Source organism: Drosophila subpulchrella, unplaced genomic scaffold (assembly GCF_014743375.2).
Source record: "Drosophila subpulchrella strain 33 F10 #4 breed RU33 unplaced genomic scaffold, RU_Dsub_v1.1 Primary Assembly Seq430, whole genome shotgun sequence".
NCBI classification, from domain to species: Eukaryota; Metazoa; Arthropoda; class Insecta; order Diptera; family Drosophilidae; genus Drosophila; species Drosophila subpulchrella.
The window spans coordinates 402,941-420,490 of NW_023665647.1; the positions used below are offsets into that span (position 1 = coordinate 402,941).

The 17,550-nt window shown below is 38.8% G+C and overlaps 1 protein-coding gene across 1 annotated transcript in view; it reads right to left on the minus strand.

Annotated features, from left to right (window-relative positions):
• Nucleotides 1-2,233: 2,233 nt before the first annotated feature.
• LOC119562379 (techylectin-5B-like) overlaps nucleotides 2,234-17,550 on the minus strand; it is a 76,057-nt gene continuing 60,740 nt past the window's right edge. The window contains exon 4 of the mRNA XM_037875540.1: nucleotides 2,234-2,344. Coding sequence (XP_037731468.1) covers nucleotides 2,293-2,344 — 52 coding nt within the window. The 3' untranslated portion in view covers nucleotides 2,234-2,292. The remainder of the gene's footprint in view (nucleotides 2,345-17,550) is intronic.

A 17,550-nucleotide genomic window follows, 5' to 3' on the forward strand; every position in this document is an offset into this window, starting at 1 on the left:
AAAGGAGAGATAATTGGTCAGCATTTTCAATACCTTCTAAACACAAAAACTATGTTCATGAATCGAGGTGGACATGATCTCACTACTACGAATTATGGTGAACACTTTACATTTTGTAATCCAGAAATGACGTCGGAAACGTGCGCCTGCTTCTTCTATGCAAATCGTCGGAATCAAAGCAAGAATCAAATTAATTTCAATATATAATCAAACATGTTCGCAATACCAATATAATGAATAAATGTATTATTATGCTACAAAATACACTTCTGACTTTTTATTTCGAGTTAAATTTACAGGTATGGAGAATGGAAAATATTTCCTTGACTGAGATTAGAGCTAGCAGTCAGCCGTGAGGTCGTTGGCGTGAGGCCCATGATCTTGTCAATGGGCGTGCGCCTTCAGACTTGTGCATGTGTCCCTTTTATTCCGGTCAGGTAATAGACAGGTGCGCATGTTCGGGTAGCTCTTGCTTGAATCCCTTTTTTGATATGTTTATGACCCGTTTGTGGAAAGGAGAGAATCTTAGAGAATTTACCAGTTAAACCTTCTGGGGCGGAAACAAAAATGTCTGTTTGAAAATATTCGACATCTGAGAATTATTAACTTGTGGGATTCATTTTATTGGGGTTCTTTTGATTTCTAAATTAATTTTACAGTCATAGGAAACGTTATTCCCCAACATGATCGGACATGTTCCTCTAAGGCAACCATCTTTAGATGTTTTGGGTTTGCGACCTTTCTCACGTGCACAGCAACACCTGCTGAATATTAATTGCTAATAATGAGGAAAAGGATACATGATCAATATTGTCACATGGGGATGTGGGGAAAGTGTGCGACCTTTCTCCCGTGTACAGCAACACCTGCTGAATATTTATTGTTGATAATGAGGCAAAAAGGTCACGTGATCAGTATTGTCACATGGTGGTGTGGGGTTGGGGGCAATTAAGTATACTCTTTATAGACATGATCGTGACATTTTTATGAGTTCAAAGTCCATTAAAATCACTTAATTTATTGGATTATCCTAATTGTCCCAGAACCCGCATACGTTAATGAAGAGGCGGGGGTCATTAATATGTTAATCAGTGAGAGGCGGGGTCATTAATATGCTAATTAGTAAGGGGGCGGGGGCCATTAATATGCTAATTGTCCCAGAATCCGCGTTTCCATACTACTAGTGTACACATGCATATACATAAATATAATATAAACAAGGAAGAACGCTATAGTCGAGTACCTCGACTATCAGATACCCGTTACTCAGCTAAAGGGACCAAAGGAAAATGGAGATATGCAAGCAGCAAATGCGCCACCTACCGGCGGTAGACAGATTTAAGCGTTGTGGGCGTTAGAGTGGGCGTGGCAAAGTTTTTTTTAAATCAATCGATAGGTATTGACGAGACCAATACATTTCAGTTTAAATTTTTTATTTACCATGAAAATTGTGGGCGCCACAGACTTGGGCGGTTTGTGGGCGTTGGAGTGGGCGTGGCATATTCGCGTAATAAACTTGCGCTGCGCTCAAGCCTACGGAATCTAAATCTGAAATCTCGTTCCTCTATCTTTGATATTTTCCGAGATATCCGCGTTCATATTTACGATTTTTTGAAGTTTGTGGGCGGTTTGTGGGCGTTAAAGTGGGCGTGGCAAACTTTTTTTAGGTCAGTCGGTAGGTATTGATGAGAACAATACATTTCAGTTAAAATTTTTGTTCTAGCATCAAAACTGTAGGAGCCACAGTTTTGGGCGGTTTGTGGGCGTTAGAGTGGGCGTGGCACTCTTTTGAAACAAACTTGCGCTGCGCAGGAATCTCAGGAATCTGCATGCCTAATTCCAGTATTGTAGCTCTTATAGTTTCCAAGATCTCAGCGTTCATACGGACAGACGGACAGACGGACAGACGGACAGACGGACAGACGGACAGACGGACATGGCTAGATCGACTCGGCTAGTGATCCTGATCAAAAATATATATACTTTATGGGGTCGGAAACGCTTCCTTCTGCCTGTTACATACTTTCCGACGAATCTAGTATACCCTTTTACTCTACGAGTAACGGGTATAATAATATTTACTTACAAAGAACACAACAAAAACATGAAAGGAAGTAACCTTCGGCAAACCGAAGTTTTTATACCCTTGCAGCTATAAGAAATAATCAATGATAGTAACATGATATTTCTGTAATATAAAATAGGAAAAACGGGTATACCTAGGTAGCCTACCTTAAAATTTGAACACCTGTACACCAGTTCCATGTTATTCGTGTCCTTACACCATCCCATTCAGCAATATATTATAGTCGTCAGATTTTTGTGTAAAATTAAATTCGTAATTCTGAAAAGTTAAAATATTCTATATCCCAGAGTAAAAGAAAATACGATCAAAATCAACAAAGCAAAAATTTTTTTAAAATAATTATTATAATGCAATTATTTTATGATTTCTCTGACCGTTGCGAACTTTTGACTGAAATCATTATACCCTCTGCAAGGGTATAACAATTTAGTAATACAAATTATTAGTAATACAAATTATTAGTAATTCAAATTATTAGTAATACAAATTATAATTAGTTCGCGACCGCTGAAGAGAGCGTACGTGTTTTGTGCGAGCTCCGCGAAAAGTGCAAGAAAGTTGATAAATTAAATGCAAACAAAACACAAAAAACTAAACTGGTTAATTTCAAATAAGCGAAAAGACGCTAAAACCCAAAGAAATTTAGGTTTCAACACACAAAATCGGTGTAATGACTTTGACTAGCACATACATTGTTTCATCTTATAATAATAAATAAGTGCCACGCTAATAAAAGCTCAATGAGCTACGAACAGAATAAAGAGCGACTCAGCTCCGCGAGCCGAAGAGACGGTTACTTTTCGTATGTCTCAACGCGTGATAGCGAAGTGCAAAAAACGACCCTACTGTCGGTCGATAGCCAAAGAGCACGATCTTGCTCACCATGCTTACTTACGGCTACCCCTACTCCGACGTCGTGGAGTCAACAATGCAAAACCCCCCCACCATCAGTTTCGACCCCTGGCGCACCAACAACATGCAACGGTAAAACTTCTGCATCCGCACTAAATTTGTCAGTAACAACCACAGCTACGACTATTATTTCGGAATCGACTGCAACCGCAGCTCTAAATACAAGGGCAACAAAAACCACGACAACAAATCAAAACCAAAACAAAATTCAGCAAGCGGGTCCGGCCATACAGACCGGACTAGATCGGTACATCCATATCAAGCGTAAGCTTAGCCCGCAGAATACTGCGGTAGGTAACAAGGCAAAAATAAACCGTGTGCAAATAGAAGATAAATTACCCGGGAGATCCAACAGCAATAGATTTGCGCTTCCAGCAGAAAATGAGCCAGAACGGGACCCAACCGAAACCTAAGCCCCCACCAATTTACATTAGGGAGAAAATCTCGAACGCCCTGGTCAACAAAAATGTTGCGCTGACCGGGGACGGAAACTTTCATGTTGTTCAGGTCACAAAAGGGGATATCCATGAAACCAAGCTTCAGACCAAATCTGAAGAACATTTCCGAGCAGTATCCAAATACCTGGAGGAAGCTAGGAAAAGCTACTACACGTACCAACTAAAAAGCAGCAAGGGCCTGCAAGTGGTTCTAAAAGGAATCGAGCCCGACGTAACGTAAATTGTAAGCTCTTCAATGGGATTATAACTCTCGGCTACTATCCGAAAAAATGGAAAAAATCTATCATCATTATGATACCGAGGCCCGGAAAAGACCACACAATTCCGTCATCCTACAGACCAACTAGTTTATTATCGTGTCTGTCTAAGCTGTTCGAAAAATGCCTTCTAACTCGCATAACACCATATCTAGGAGCACACAATGTTATCCCTGCTCATCAATTTGGATTTCGTCAAAACCATCGAACAAGTTAACAGAATAACATCAGAAATACGCACAGCCTTTGAGCATCGGGAATACTGCAGCGCAATATTCCTCGATGTATCTCAAGCCTTCGATCGAGTATGGCTAGATGGCCTCATGCACAAAATCAAGTCAATCATTTTGAGTCGTATCTATACAACAGGACCTTCGCAGTAAGGTGCAATACAACAACATCCAACGACTACATTATCAAAGCCGGAGTCCCGCAAGGACGCTAGGGCCTACTCTGTTCCTCCTATACACAGCGGATATTCCCACGAACGAGCAGCTAACAACATCTACGTTCGCTGACGACACCGCAATTTTAAGTCGCTCGAGGTGCCCAGGCCGAGCCACAACACAGCTAGCAAACCACCTCCTCGTAGTAGAGAGGTGACTATCTGATTGGCGGATTAAAATAAATGAACAAAAATGTAAACACATAACGTTTACTCTCAACAGGCAAACATGCCCTCCACTATTATTGAATAATACGCAGATTCCCCAAGTCAACGATGTAACGTATCTCGGCGTCCACCTTGACAGACGACTAACCTAGAGAAGACACATCGAACGCAAGAAAGTACATCTTAACGCTCGTTCGCCCCTGCGTCTGGACTACAAGGTTTTGCTCTACAACTCCACTCTCAAGCCCATCTGGACATAACGCAACGACCTGCCAAGCCAGCTATAACTTCCGGCCCCTTTAGCACAACCGCAGTCATATGACTGTGAGATAGATTAATTAGTCTAAGATTTGATACACTTATTGTTAGTATCTAAGGGGAGAAGATTCAATAAATAAATAGCAAAGCATTTGAAAAAAAAAAACAAATTAAATTAATTATTTATTAACAAACAAATTAAGAAAAAAATTATAAGTAATGTTAAGGTAATATTATTATTTATTAACAAAAATTAAGTTGTTAGCTTACTGCTTTCTATTTAGTTTGTGTTTTTTACTTTTCTTATTAAAATAAGCAAAAACAAAAAAAATATTTAATACATCTAAATTTATTTTATAAAAACAAAATAGGTATTGATGTTGCAAATTATTTTAAAAAAAACCAAAAACAAAAAAAAGAATAAGTAGGCTGTAGTAACGTAAAAAACCTAATATACTCGTATGTCGCATAATGAACGTATTTTGACCACTGTACGTGTCTGTCACCTTAGGAACATAGTTTGACCACTGTGCTTGCAAGAAGCTGCTGCGCAATGAGTTTGGTATATTGTGAGATCCTTCTTAGAACCTGTCTACGCCGTAGAATTTGACTACAACGTAAAATAGGACTGGCGCCTAAATACTGTACGAGTGAGGCGACGGCGTTGTCGCGCTGTCGCCGAGTGTAGTCCAGCTTGCGTGTGTAAAGAAGCATAGATCGATGCGTGGGCAGAAAATGCCAGTTAGTTGCATTTAGACGATTGCGCACGCCGGTTGGAATTCGCTTCACTAGGAAAGTTTGTGTGTCAACATGGAAGACCAGCCACAAGAAAATATAAACTCTGCGACATCAGAAGTGGGATCTGACTTGCCTACAAATATCACCGATGCATACTTGGCAGCTTTACAAGTGCAAAACAACAACCTTATGGAGATCATAAAAAATATGCAGACACCAAGGGCATCGGCAACTGACGAAAAGGGGAAACATATAACTCTGCCAAAATTTTATCCTGAGGGAGCTGGTGCACATGCCTCAGCTTGGTGTACAACAGTGGATCTCATTTTTGCTGATGAAATGCCCGAAGGTAGCAGCCTTATGATAACTTTAAGTAAGGCGCTAGAGGGAAGTGCATCACAATGGCTGTCCCAGATATGCTTTGCTGGCCTCACATGGCCACAATTTAAAGAACTCTTCATTCAACGCTTTGTTGGCGTCGAAACGTCTGCTGCCACACTGATGAAAATTTTGAACGGACGACCAAAGTCTGGAGAAAGTTACACCGAATATGGGAGCCGAATCGTCACCTTACTAATGTCAAAATTTAAATCTAGTGATCTGGAGGAAATTGCGGTTTCACTAGCTCTGGCCCACATGGCACAAATTTATGACAACTTGTCGCGCTGGGTTTTTACAAACAACATTAAAACTCGGAATGAAATGCAACAACAACTACAAGCGCACACTTTTAAAAAACGGAACCTAGATGACGACGCATCTACAACAGGCCCGGAGCGTAAAAAGTCTAAGTATCTCTCTCAAGTGAAATGCAACAATTATGGAAAGTCTGGACATAAATATGCCGAATGTCGTGTTCGGCAGAGGACACCAATTCAAGGAAAGAGCCACCACGGAAGTTCAACGCAAGGATCAAAAGACCGGTCAACTGTCAAATGTTTCAAATGCGACGAGCTTGGGCACTTCGCATCCGCTTGTCCAAAAGGACGATCACGAGGAAACGACCGAGTAATCGAGAAACGTGTGGACATCTGTACTGTAGCTCAACCATCAGGAACAATAAATACTTGAACCGGTGAGTCCGTTCCATTTTGTTTCGACTCTGGCGCTGAATGTTCCTTGGTTAAGGAAAGCGTCGCCGATAAATTTAGTGGTAAAAGAATTAATAACATTGTTAAATTAAACGGCATAAGTAATGATTCAATATGTAGCACTCAACAACTATTATGTAATATAAATATTGATCAATGTTATTTTGAGATTTTGTTACATGTTATTATGGACAAGTATTTGAAACATGACGTACTAATTGGTCGTGAAATTTTTAGCCAGGGCTTTGGCGTAACCATGGACGCTGACAAATTTCAAATTTACACAACCAAAAGAGTAGAATCGATAGTAATTACCAATTATGAAGATGTCATAGAATCAAACTTGATGATCTTGATAAGGCAGCCTTGATAAATATTTTAAAATGTTATTCAGATTGGTTTATTGATGGAATACCACAGGGCAGTTGGAAATTGGATTAATAGATCAGCAAAAGACCGTACAACGGCGGCCATATAGGCTTAGTGAAGAAGAGAAAAACAAAGTGCGGGGTAAAGTTGACGAGTTACTAAAAGCCAAAATTATTCGGGCAAGTTGTTCACCTTTCGCTAGTCCCATGATGCTAGTTAAAAAAAAAAAAGGCACCGATCGACTGCGTGTGGACTATCGCATGCTTAACAAAAACACAGTGGCTGACAAGTGACCAATGCCCCTCATTTCAGACCAAATTGCTAGACTTCGTGGTGCTAAATATTTTTCGTGCATAGATATGGCAAGCGGCTTTTACCAAATTCCAGTTCATGAGGACTCAATCGAACGAACTGCATTTGTAACGCCAGAGGGTTAATACGAGTTCTTGACAATGCCGTTTGGTTTGAAGAACGCACCATCTGTGTTCCAGCGGGCTATAATGAAGGCCTTAGGAGCTTTAGCTTACACTTAAGCAATTGTGTATATAGATGATGTTCTTATAATAGCAGAAAGCAAAGAAGATGCGCTAGTTAGATTGCAGACAGTATTGGAGAAATTAAGTAAGGCTGGATTTTCATTTAATGTCACTAAGTGTTCCTTTCTCACCACAAGAATAGAGTATCTTGGATTTGAAGTAAGCAACGGTGAAGTCAGGCCAAATTCACGAAAAATTCAAGCCTTAAAAGAATTACCACCACCCCAAAATGTCTCACAGCTAAGACAATTCATTGGTTTAGCCACATATTTTCGGCAATTTGTGTTAAATTTCTCCCAAACACTTAAACCCCTGTATCTTCTCACCTCTAAGAAAAACACTAACTTTGTTTGGTTACCAGTGCATGAACAGATACGAATAAAAATAATAACTATATTGACTCAGACGCCAGTTTTAATCATATTCGATCCGCAATACCTAATAGAGCTACATACTGACGCAAGTTGTATTGGGTATGGAGCGATCCTGTTACATAAAATTGACAATAAACCTCATGTGGTAGAGTATTACAGTAAGTGTACGTCTCCCGCCGAATCTAAATACCATTCGTACGAACTGGAGACGCTAGCAGTGGTAAATGCTATTAAACACTTCCGACATTATTTTCAGGGACGTAAATTTATAGTTTTTACCGACTGTAATTCATTAAAGGCCAGCAGCACAAAACTAGATTTAACACCGAGGGTGCATAGATGGTGGGCGTTTTTACAGGCGTTTGATTTCGAAATAGAGTATAGAAAAGGCGACCGGATGGCGCATGTTGATTTTCTCTCTCGAAATCCAGTGCTTGAACAACATAAGATAATGTAATGAGTTACCAAGAAATTTGGACAAAACATATGAATTGCGAAAGGGAATACTAAGGAAATACAACGAAATAGTAAGACCAAATGTTTGGCGGTAATACCAAGAGCTTTTCGATGGGCCGTCATAAATCACGTCCATGAAGCTATTATGCATCTGGGATTGGAAAAGACGCTGGACAAAGTCTATAGTTATTACTGGTTTGAAAATATGTCTAAATATGTGCGTAGGTTTGTAGAAAATTGTATCACATGTAAAGTGTCTAAGCCACCTGTGGGAAAAGTGCAGGCTGAGCTGCATCCTATTCCTAAAATAGAAATACCGTGGCATACGATACATATTGACATCACAGGCAAATTGAGTGGTAAAAATGATTTGAAGGAATACGTCATCGTCCTTATAGATGCCTTCACCAAGTTTGTTTACTTTTATCACACACTAAATATAGATTCCGAAAGCTGCATTAAGGCTGTTAAATCAGCCGTGTCCCTATTTGGCATACCCACTCGAATTATAGCAGATCAAGGACGTAGTTTCGCAAGTAAAAGTTTTCGCGAATTTTGCTCCTCTCAAAAAATTAATCTACATTTAATTGCTACTGGTTCGAGTAGAGCAAACGGTCAGGTAGAACGGGTCATGAGTACCCTAAAAGGTATGCTGACTGCTGTCGAGACTAGTCAAAGATCATGGCAGGATGCGTTGGCCGAAGTGCAGCTAGCAATGAACTGCACGATTAATCGTGTGACTAAGTTTAGCCCATTAGAATTATTGATTGGTAAGGAAGCTCGACCTTTTGGCTTGTTGCCGCTAAACGAAGATAGCAATGATGAAGTAGACAAAGAAAATTTGAGAAAGGAGGCTAAAAAGAATATGGAAACTCAAGCAAAATACGACAAAAATCGGTTTGATAAAAATAAAGCTAAAGTAGTAAATTTCAAGGTGGGTGATCACCTTTTGCTTAAAAACGAAGAACGTCATCAAACTAAACTTGATCCTAAATTTAAAGGGCCTTTTGAGATAATTGAAGTATTGGATGGAGATAGATATACATTAAAATCTTTAACATGTAATCGAAAGTATAAGTATTCTCATGAAATTTTAAAAGCAATACCAAATAATCAGATACTCGATGAGTTGTGTAAAGATAGAGACAGCACAATGGAAGTTGCGTCTGTTGCCCAAAAGGGAGACTGAAGACAGAAGAGACTTGTTATGGCGGGGGTCGTATGTGTAAAAGGAACTACACAACTGATAAATTAAATAAGTGTAAAAGGAACTACACAAATGATAAATTAAATAAGTGTAAAAGGAACTGCACAAATTTGTTTGGTTTAAAAAGATTTAAAAAAAAATGTGTTAAAGGAATTACACGAATGTTATGACTTATTAAATTTAGGCTATGTTACGGAAATTGAATTAATCTAATTATGTTATGTTAAGAATGAAGTTGAAACTGATTTGAATTATGAAATAAATTGAATGAAAATAATTCTTTGAAATATCCAGAGAGTTTTTGAATCCTGAAGTATTGTCACTTATGTGGTTGAGTTAAGACTTCACACGAGGACGTGTATTTTGTCAGGAAGGCCGTGTCGCATAATGAACGTATTTTGACCACTGTACGTGTCTGTCACCTTAGGAACATAGTTTGACCACTGTGCTTGCAAGAAGCTGCTGCGCAATGAGTTTGGTATATTGTGAGATCCTTCTTAGAACCTGTCTACGCCGTAGAATTTGACTACAACGTAAAATATGACTGGCGCCTAAATACTGTACGAGTGAGGCGACGGCGTTGTCGCGCTGTCGCCGAGTGTAGTCCAGCTTGCGTGTGTAAAGAAGCATAGATCGATGCGTGGGCAGAAAATGCCAGTTAGTTGCATTTAGACGATTGCGCACGCCGGTTGGAACTCGCTTCACTTGGAAAGTTTGTGTGTCAACATGGAAGACCAGCCACAAGAAAATATCAACTTTGCGACATATATATGTTAATTTATTTGGTGCTGTTAATAATTATGCCTTCCGTATGGTACGGATAAAACACATTTTTGGGGAACATGGAGTTTTCAAACTTGTGCATAGTTAGACAACTCCAGTCTCCAAAATTGAATTTTGGTTTGAAAGACCCCGTTGCAAAGCAACGGCCTCCTCGTGGTGCTCCCTGCGGACGGCGAAAATCATACATGAAGGCACATTTAATTAAAAGTTTGTTATCTGAGTAACACGTATCTGATAGTCGAAGTGTTTCATTATATATAATTTAATATATATATAATTATTTTCCGGCTCAATTTTAGTGAACTCTCATAAGATTCTATTACCAAAACCCGACTTGCCGTGACCTTTCATTACCTGACCGTCATAAAAGTCACATACCTAAGACCCAAGGCGCAGGATCACTGATAAGAGCATACATCTCAAGACAATTGATAAGGAATAAAATCAGGACTGTGTAGAATCTCTCAAGTAGCCGACATACCTTAATCAAAAAAATATTTTCCATTCTCCGTACCTGTAGTTTTAACTACAAACAAATGTGAGAATTATATTTTGTAGCTTACTATAATATTATTTCATTTATTTTATTATTGTGAACATGTTTCCTTATATATAATAAAATATATATTTGTATATACCAGCCTCTTTAATATGCCAATAATTATCCTTTGCTGCGAACGCAGATTTCTGCATGTCTCCCATTAAAAGATGTAAAATAAATCTCACCAGTTACTGTTTCTCAGATGTTGGCATATCCAAAACATCCATTTGTACCAACCGCAGGATCTTCAGAAACCGAAAAACATGATCGGTCTGATAAGTTAAAGAAAGGTGTTAGTAATAAAGCATTCAAAGCATATTCTATAAAAGGGGACAATGAGTTAAGCATCCTTGTCTAAGATAGCAGCGCATTTTGTATAAGTTTAATAAACTCTTGAATTTTAATGCTTATCTGGTTTTACTGATTCATGATAGGGGCTGAGCTGCTTGGACTTTAATTACTAGCTTTTACTAAGATGCTTACTAGTTGTTATTTGCTGGTCACTAGCCGTTATGAGATATGAGCTGTTATTAACTGATATGAGCTGTTATAAGATGGTAACTATCTATTAAGTAGCTGTTTACTAGATGTTACTAGCTGGTTACTTTCTGTTAAGTAGATGTTAACTAGTTGTTTCCTAGTTGTTATTAGCTGGTTACTAGCTGTTATTAACTGTTATGAGCTGTAATATGATGGTTACTATCTGCTTAGTAGCTGTTTACTAGTTGTTATTAGCTGGTCACTATCTGTTATTTGATGGTTACTATCTGTTTAGAAGAAGTTTACTAGTGGTTTGCTGGTTACTAGCTGCTATTAACTGTTTTGTTAAGAAAAACTTTGAGCATCCAAACCTTTTAGTTTTCGAGAAGTGAAAAAAAGTTTAAGAAGTAGATATTCACAAAAATTCGGCATTTTCAATAAGTACTGAATTGGTTAAGAAAAGTCTTGCATCATTCATACGGAATTTAAATGACCTTTCCATTGATGCCAACAATTACATGAAGTTAGTTAAAATAATGAGTCTACTTAACTTTTTTTTGGTTAATTTGTTTTCACCACCGCTGTATAAAGTAGACGCCTTCTTACACTCTTCTGGTGCGCTTCTTCAACTACGTGAACTGCCGTCCACAGTGACACGTGATCAGGATCACTAGCAGAGTCGATCTAGCTGAAATCTCGGAAACTAGAGCTAGAATGTTGGGATGCAGATTCTTGGGAATCCTGCGCAACGCACGATTGTTTCATCGAAGTGGCACGCCCACTTGACGCCCATAACGCTAAGACCTATATAGCGCACATATTTTTGAAGTTTTGTTAAATTGCAAACGTGATTTTGTTCTTATTAACAATACCCACTGTAGCGTGTAACGGTTGCATGAAATCGGGAATCTGCAGTTGCGGGGCACGCTATTAGGGTCCGGCACTCGCTCGTCGGCTTTGGGGGTGGAGGTCTTGCGCCTACAGATTCGCGTACTGACTACACATTATTATCACTAAGATCAGAAATAAGCGTGCTAGCGACAAGAGAGAATAGTAAACTGAAACCGGAAGAGAACGATAAATAAATTTAGGAATAAGTATTATAGGGACAGAAAAGTTTTAGAGAAAGTTAGCTATGCGAATCCACGGATGGTATTGTGGTCGCGTATGGCCCTCCCAACCTATGATCACCACCTTAAAGCATGGCTTCGGTGACCCCTTTGATACCCTACGATCGAGAAATCATCAGCTTAGTTCAGTTCAATGTTATTTATAGATCCATGGTTTTATTTCTGTTCGAAAAGGTAATTAATTTTCCGTAGATAGCGATACAAGTCATATTTAATATTTATAAAAAGAACATAGGGTATTTAAAAAAAATAAGACATAGGAAGATAATATTCATGTTATAACAATGTATTTTACTAAATGTAAATTTTATCTTAAAGAAATGGTTTTCGATAGTTCTAGTTTTCTTGTATTATTTTTGCACAAAAAAAAAATCTTATTAAAGGGACTTTCTCTAAATTTTATCAATTCATGTTTTTAGGCAATTAGAGACTTTAGGATTTAACAATAGGCGATCTTTATTTATATTCAACTTCTTTTGAAAATCGCAAATTAATTCATAGAGAATGCAAATAACTCAAGGTATTTTAATTAATTAATTGTTTTTAGATCGGGGTTTATGTTTAAACAAGTTTCGTTCACTTTACGGCTCGGCGGGAAATGTGAATAAAAATATACATATATGGGATTAGTTAGTGTGACTCACGGCATTTCCTCCAACGTTGAAGATCGATCTCCGGACGGGATGGGTTGGCTGTAATCTAAAGGGTAGCGATTTTTCTCGCCACGTAGAATTTAAAGGGCAAATAAACATTTCTCTCATTTCTCTTAGACGCGCGAACGATTTAAACTAAACTTTGTAACCCGTTCCGAATTCATCGTACTTCCTTGAATGCTTTACAATAACAAATTTCTCATTTAAACCTAAAGAAAACTTAGCTCTTATTAAATTAAATTACTGCTTCTCGGCGTTCGTTATCTCTTTTAACACGATCGACTTGCTATTTCCTTATAATTTGCTGAATATAACTATCGCTTAACATGGCGTTGCCACTTGAGGCTTTACGAAAATGTATGGTTTACATATCTTTGATTTCATTGATTTTCTTTTCACATTAATTCTTAAATTCGGTTTCTCAAAGCGTGTTGGTAAAACAGGGTTAGGACTGATCCATTCCGAAAGAGAGTTTTATCTTCATTAAGGTTACACCCGGTTGGCTAGTGTGCCATGCTAGGTTAGGGCCGTTCACACATGCGGCGCTGTTACACGTAAACTGCTTTAAGTCCCTAAATCTGCGGCAGCGATATTCCACTCGGGAATCTCCCAGACGGATACGCGCACCCCCTTAAAACTCGGCTGGTGTACGGATGCGCGGCATGATGGGCATCGGAAAAGGTTATGTAGTCGAATTAAACTGTCATCTGGTCCGCACTACAAAACTGCACTCCGGTTACGATATGCCTGGGCGATAAAAAGGGTTTACTTCAGGGCACTAATTTCTCCAAATCATTCCTCGCGGGCCAACCTGACGATTGTTAATTTAAATTAATTCCAGATATGGCAAAATACGGGTCTCAAAAACCATACCTGACGATTGTGCCCCGCGATTTTGATTTTGGCCTTTGTGAGGTGGTAAATCCTCCAGCAAATTGGCCGAATCAATAAGATGCGCCTTTGGTGGCAACTTGTGGCAGCACTGATTGGGGTTTCCACTCGGAATTTTAGAAATACCTGTAGTGAAATTTCGTTGGAGGTTAAACACGCACCAATTTCTAGACAAATGCACTTGCACTTACTTTAAATCTTTTTTTCGCTGGCTAGCTTTTATAGCTGACAGCCACACCGATTGCTAAGCACTACTTAGAATGCTGGATGCCACTCAAAAATACTGGATGCCACTCAAAAAATATATATTTCAGGCTTTAAGCCTTTTAATTGAAATTTTGACTTGCTGGCACGTCCGTTTCTCTCGCAGGTTAAAATAAGAAGAACGTAACCGGAATCGGCTGGATACCAGCGAGGCTTTCGGCGGAAATATATATTATATGTCAAAACTAGAACTTTCCAAGACAACCCTGGCTCAGCTGTTCAAAACTATCGAAATATCGAATATCCGACACAGGTGGCCACACTAGAATTTCCCAAGACCACCCGGGCTCAGCTGTTCAAAACTATCGAAATTTCGAATAACCGTCACAGGTGGCCACACTAGGTCAAGCTTTGGTTTAAGCGGGTCCTTTATAGTAGGCTTTTAGGCTGAACCTAGGTTCGCCAGTCGCTACAGGCGCCGTTACACCACCTACATACCAAAAATTATTCAAATTGGTCCATTCATGATGATGTGCATCCAGCTAATCGGCTGCTTCCATAATTGCACACCACACTAACATGCTACCTAGCTTCTATAGGAATAAATAAAATGTTTTGATAAATAAAAGTAAAGTTTGAATTGAAATCACTCTTTTATTTCGTTTTCAAAACAAAACCCATCCTCAAATACACACTTGCAACTTAGATGGCAAAGCCGATCGCAAGGAGTTAACAAATGAATGAATGAATAAATTAACACGACCAATTTTCATTTATCGCATTCAAGATACTAAAAAGTTGCTTTAGTTGTTTTTTGGATTTTTCGTTAACGAATATCCAAATCTAATTCACATACGAACAAAAAAATGGGATAGGGAAAGTTAGAACAGTTTGGTTAAACATAGCAGCAACAAATAAAAAAGTCATCACCATGGAAGTGGTAGGTATTTTGTCATAGAACGACTTTAAAATCAATTGCAAAGTCTTCGAGAAATGTGGCAAATGTCAAAATTCTTTTTAAACTATCCTTGCCTCAGTATTGTGGTAAAAATAGTTAAAAATTTACTTCCGCTGTATATATGGTAAACAAATGTATTTTTTAATTTGATTTAACTCTCTGGACACCAATCTTTTTATGTCCAATGGAATAGATTTTTATACCCGTTACTCGAAGAGTAAAAAAAAAAAATTTTACGATTTAGCGTCGCTTGTTACCGGTTGTGTTTATCTTGTGCTCTGTGATTTTTGTCAATTTGTCATTAATATCTGTGTTTGTGCCTAACCGAAGTAGACACTCGACGTCTGACCATGGTTACTGCAATGCCGGACCACAGACGAATCGGGAACTGAGCTGAGGTTAAGCTAGCGTAGGTTAGCTGCTAGTTGAGATAGTGTAGTACTAGCCCTATTCCCGGACGTGGAAAGTAAAACCGCGGAGTTATGAATTGTGTAAATAACTGATTAATTCTTATATTGAAAATGTGAAAAAAAAGTGAAAAGTGAAATAAGCTATATTCTAAAGAAGGTCAGGGAATGGTAATTATGGCAGCAGTTTGCGTAGTTAGCTCGGCTGACACTGCAAAATGTGCTGACTGCATTGCCGGGTCAGTGTTCCGTTGAGTCGGTGAGTTAGTGAGACATATAATATGCTGATCAGCAATTCTCATCTGCAGTGAGTGCTACTGAGCGCCTGGTACTGTTCCCACCTTGGGTACTGCTTGATTTGTTGGGTGCTGCTCATGTTGAGCACCTTTGGGTACGAACAATCTGTGATACTGGTGCCTTGCTTTGTGACTTAGTCCCACATAACCAGCCGTGATTGTGCTTTAAATCGTTTGTTTATGTTTAATTGTTTTTTTTATTGTAGCAATTTTAACAAAATTAAATTCTGTTTTTATCCCGTCCATTTCGTCACCTAATGACGTTTTTATTTATTGTCGTCTCTGCAACATAGTCATACATCCGAAATGAACTGTACTTGCTAGCAGAGTAAAAGACTATGTTGATCTGCGTGTTGGTTTTTCGTGGACTTGTGTCTCGAGCGTTGAAATAGACCGTGATTGGGATGGCTATGTGGCGCCCACCAGTGATCGTTTTAAAAACTATTTGATAAACTTATGAGCGTAGTTTCTGATTTTAAAGAGTTTAAGGCCGACATTGATAATAAAAAATTGTCAGTAGGGTCACCTAAACGCAAAAAGACCGCTCCCTTAAAATTTTTGGGAGTAAAGGCATCAGTGCCAAATCCCAACTTAGTTTCAAATATTTTTACCCGATCGGTAACGGCAGCTGTGTCATCTCCACTTGCGCTGGGGGCCTAAAGATTCCCTTCCGGCAGTACCCATAGGTACCGAAAGCTTTGGAGCAGTTCTTGTTTCTGCTAGTCAGCCTAAGGAGTCAAACACTACAGAGAACGCATCGATCACGACAAGAATGTAGTTGTAGTTCTTGCTGGTCTGCTCTATTGGTCCTACATGATCAACATGATATGTTTCCAACGGCTTATCATCTTTGTTAATGGGTGTTAAGAAACCTTCCTTTTTGCCAGCCTTGCCTTTAGAAATAATACATTCGACGCAACTCTTGACAACTCTTATTACTTTCTTCGATAAGTTCGGTATGTAAAATGTCTTCTCGACAGCCTCTTGAGTTCTTTTAACTGAGAAATGTCCTTGCTTATGGGCCATACGAATGATTTTTAATGATTTGCAACATAAGACATGAAACACGACTTAAGGCGTCTACGTGACGCATTTTGCTGCCGCTTCGATGTTCGATGACATAGTCATAATCCTGGAGAAACAATGCCCACCGTGCCACTCTTAGAGGAATTTCTCCGCGCTTTTTCATCGTTAAAGCAAATACGTTGCAGTCGGTTATAATTTTGAACTTTATCCCAAGTAAATAGACACGCCATTTTTTTAAAGCTTCAACCCTACGCAGCTTTCTGTGCCTACAGGTGAAGTTAGCTCTATAGGAGTCCATTGTCTCGATAATCAGACGAACGATGTTCAGATTGTTGGTGGCGGAAGAAAATGTCGATTGTTCCATTTAGGAAGAAATTATTTGTGTCTCGCTTAGCCCCTGAAACCACATCTGCAGATGTTTTAGAATTTATACACATTAGGAACTCCCATCTCAAAACATCACAAAGGAAGAGTTACAATTTCCATATGTTCGTAGGATATCTTAATTTAAAATATCTGCTCCTTCGAAGTATTTAATGTACTAAATTCTAAAGGTTTTTGGCTTAATGATGAATTGGTCATTAAAAAATTTGTTCCCACGGAGACGGAGAACCAATAATAGGGCTTTCATAGTACCTCCGCCAAAAAACTGAGCAGTTTATTTTTGGCCTATCAAAGCTACCTAAGCTTTATGCTGACTCCTCTGCCTTTTCTGAAGACATTCTGGCCTTTACTGAGACTTGGCTGAAACTGGAGATATCAAACTCTGATGTTCTGTCCAAAAATTTTAATATAGAACATATAATTATAGAACTGCTTGCTCTCC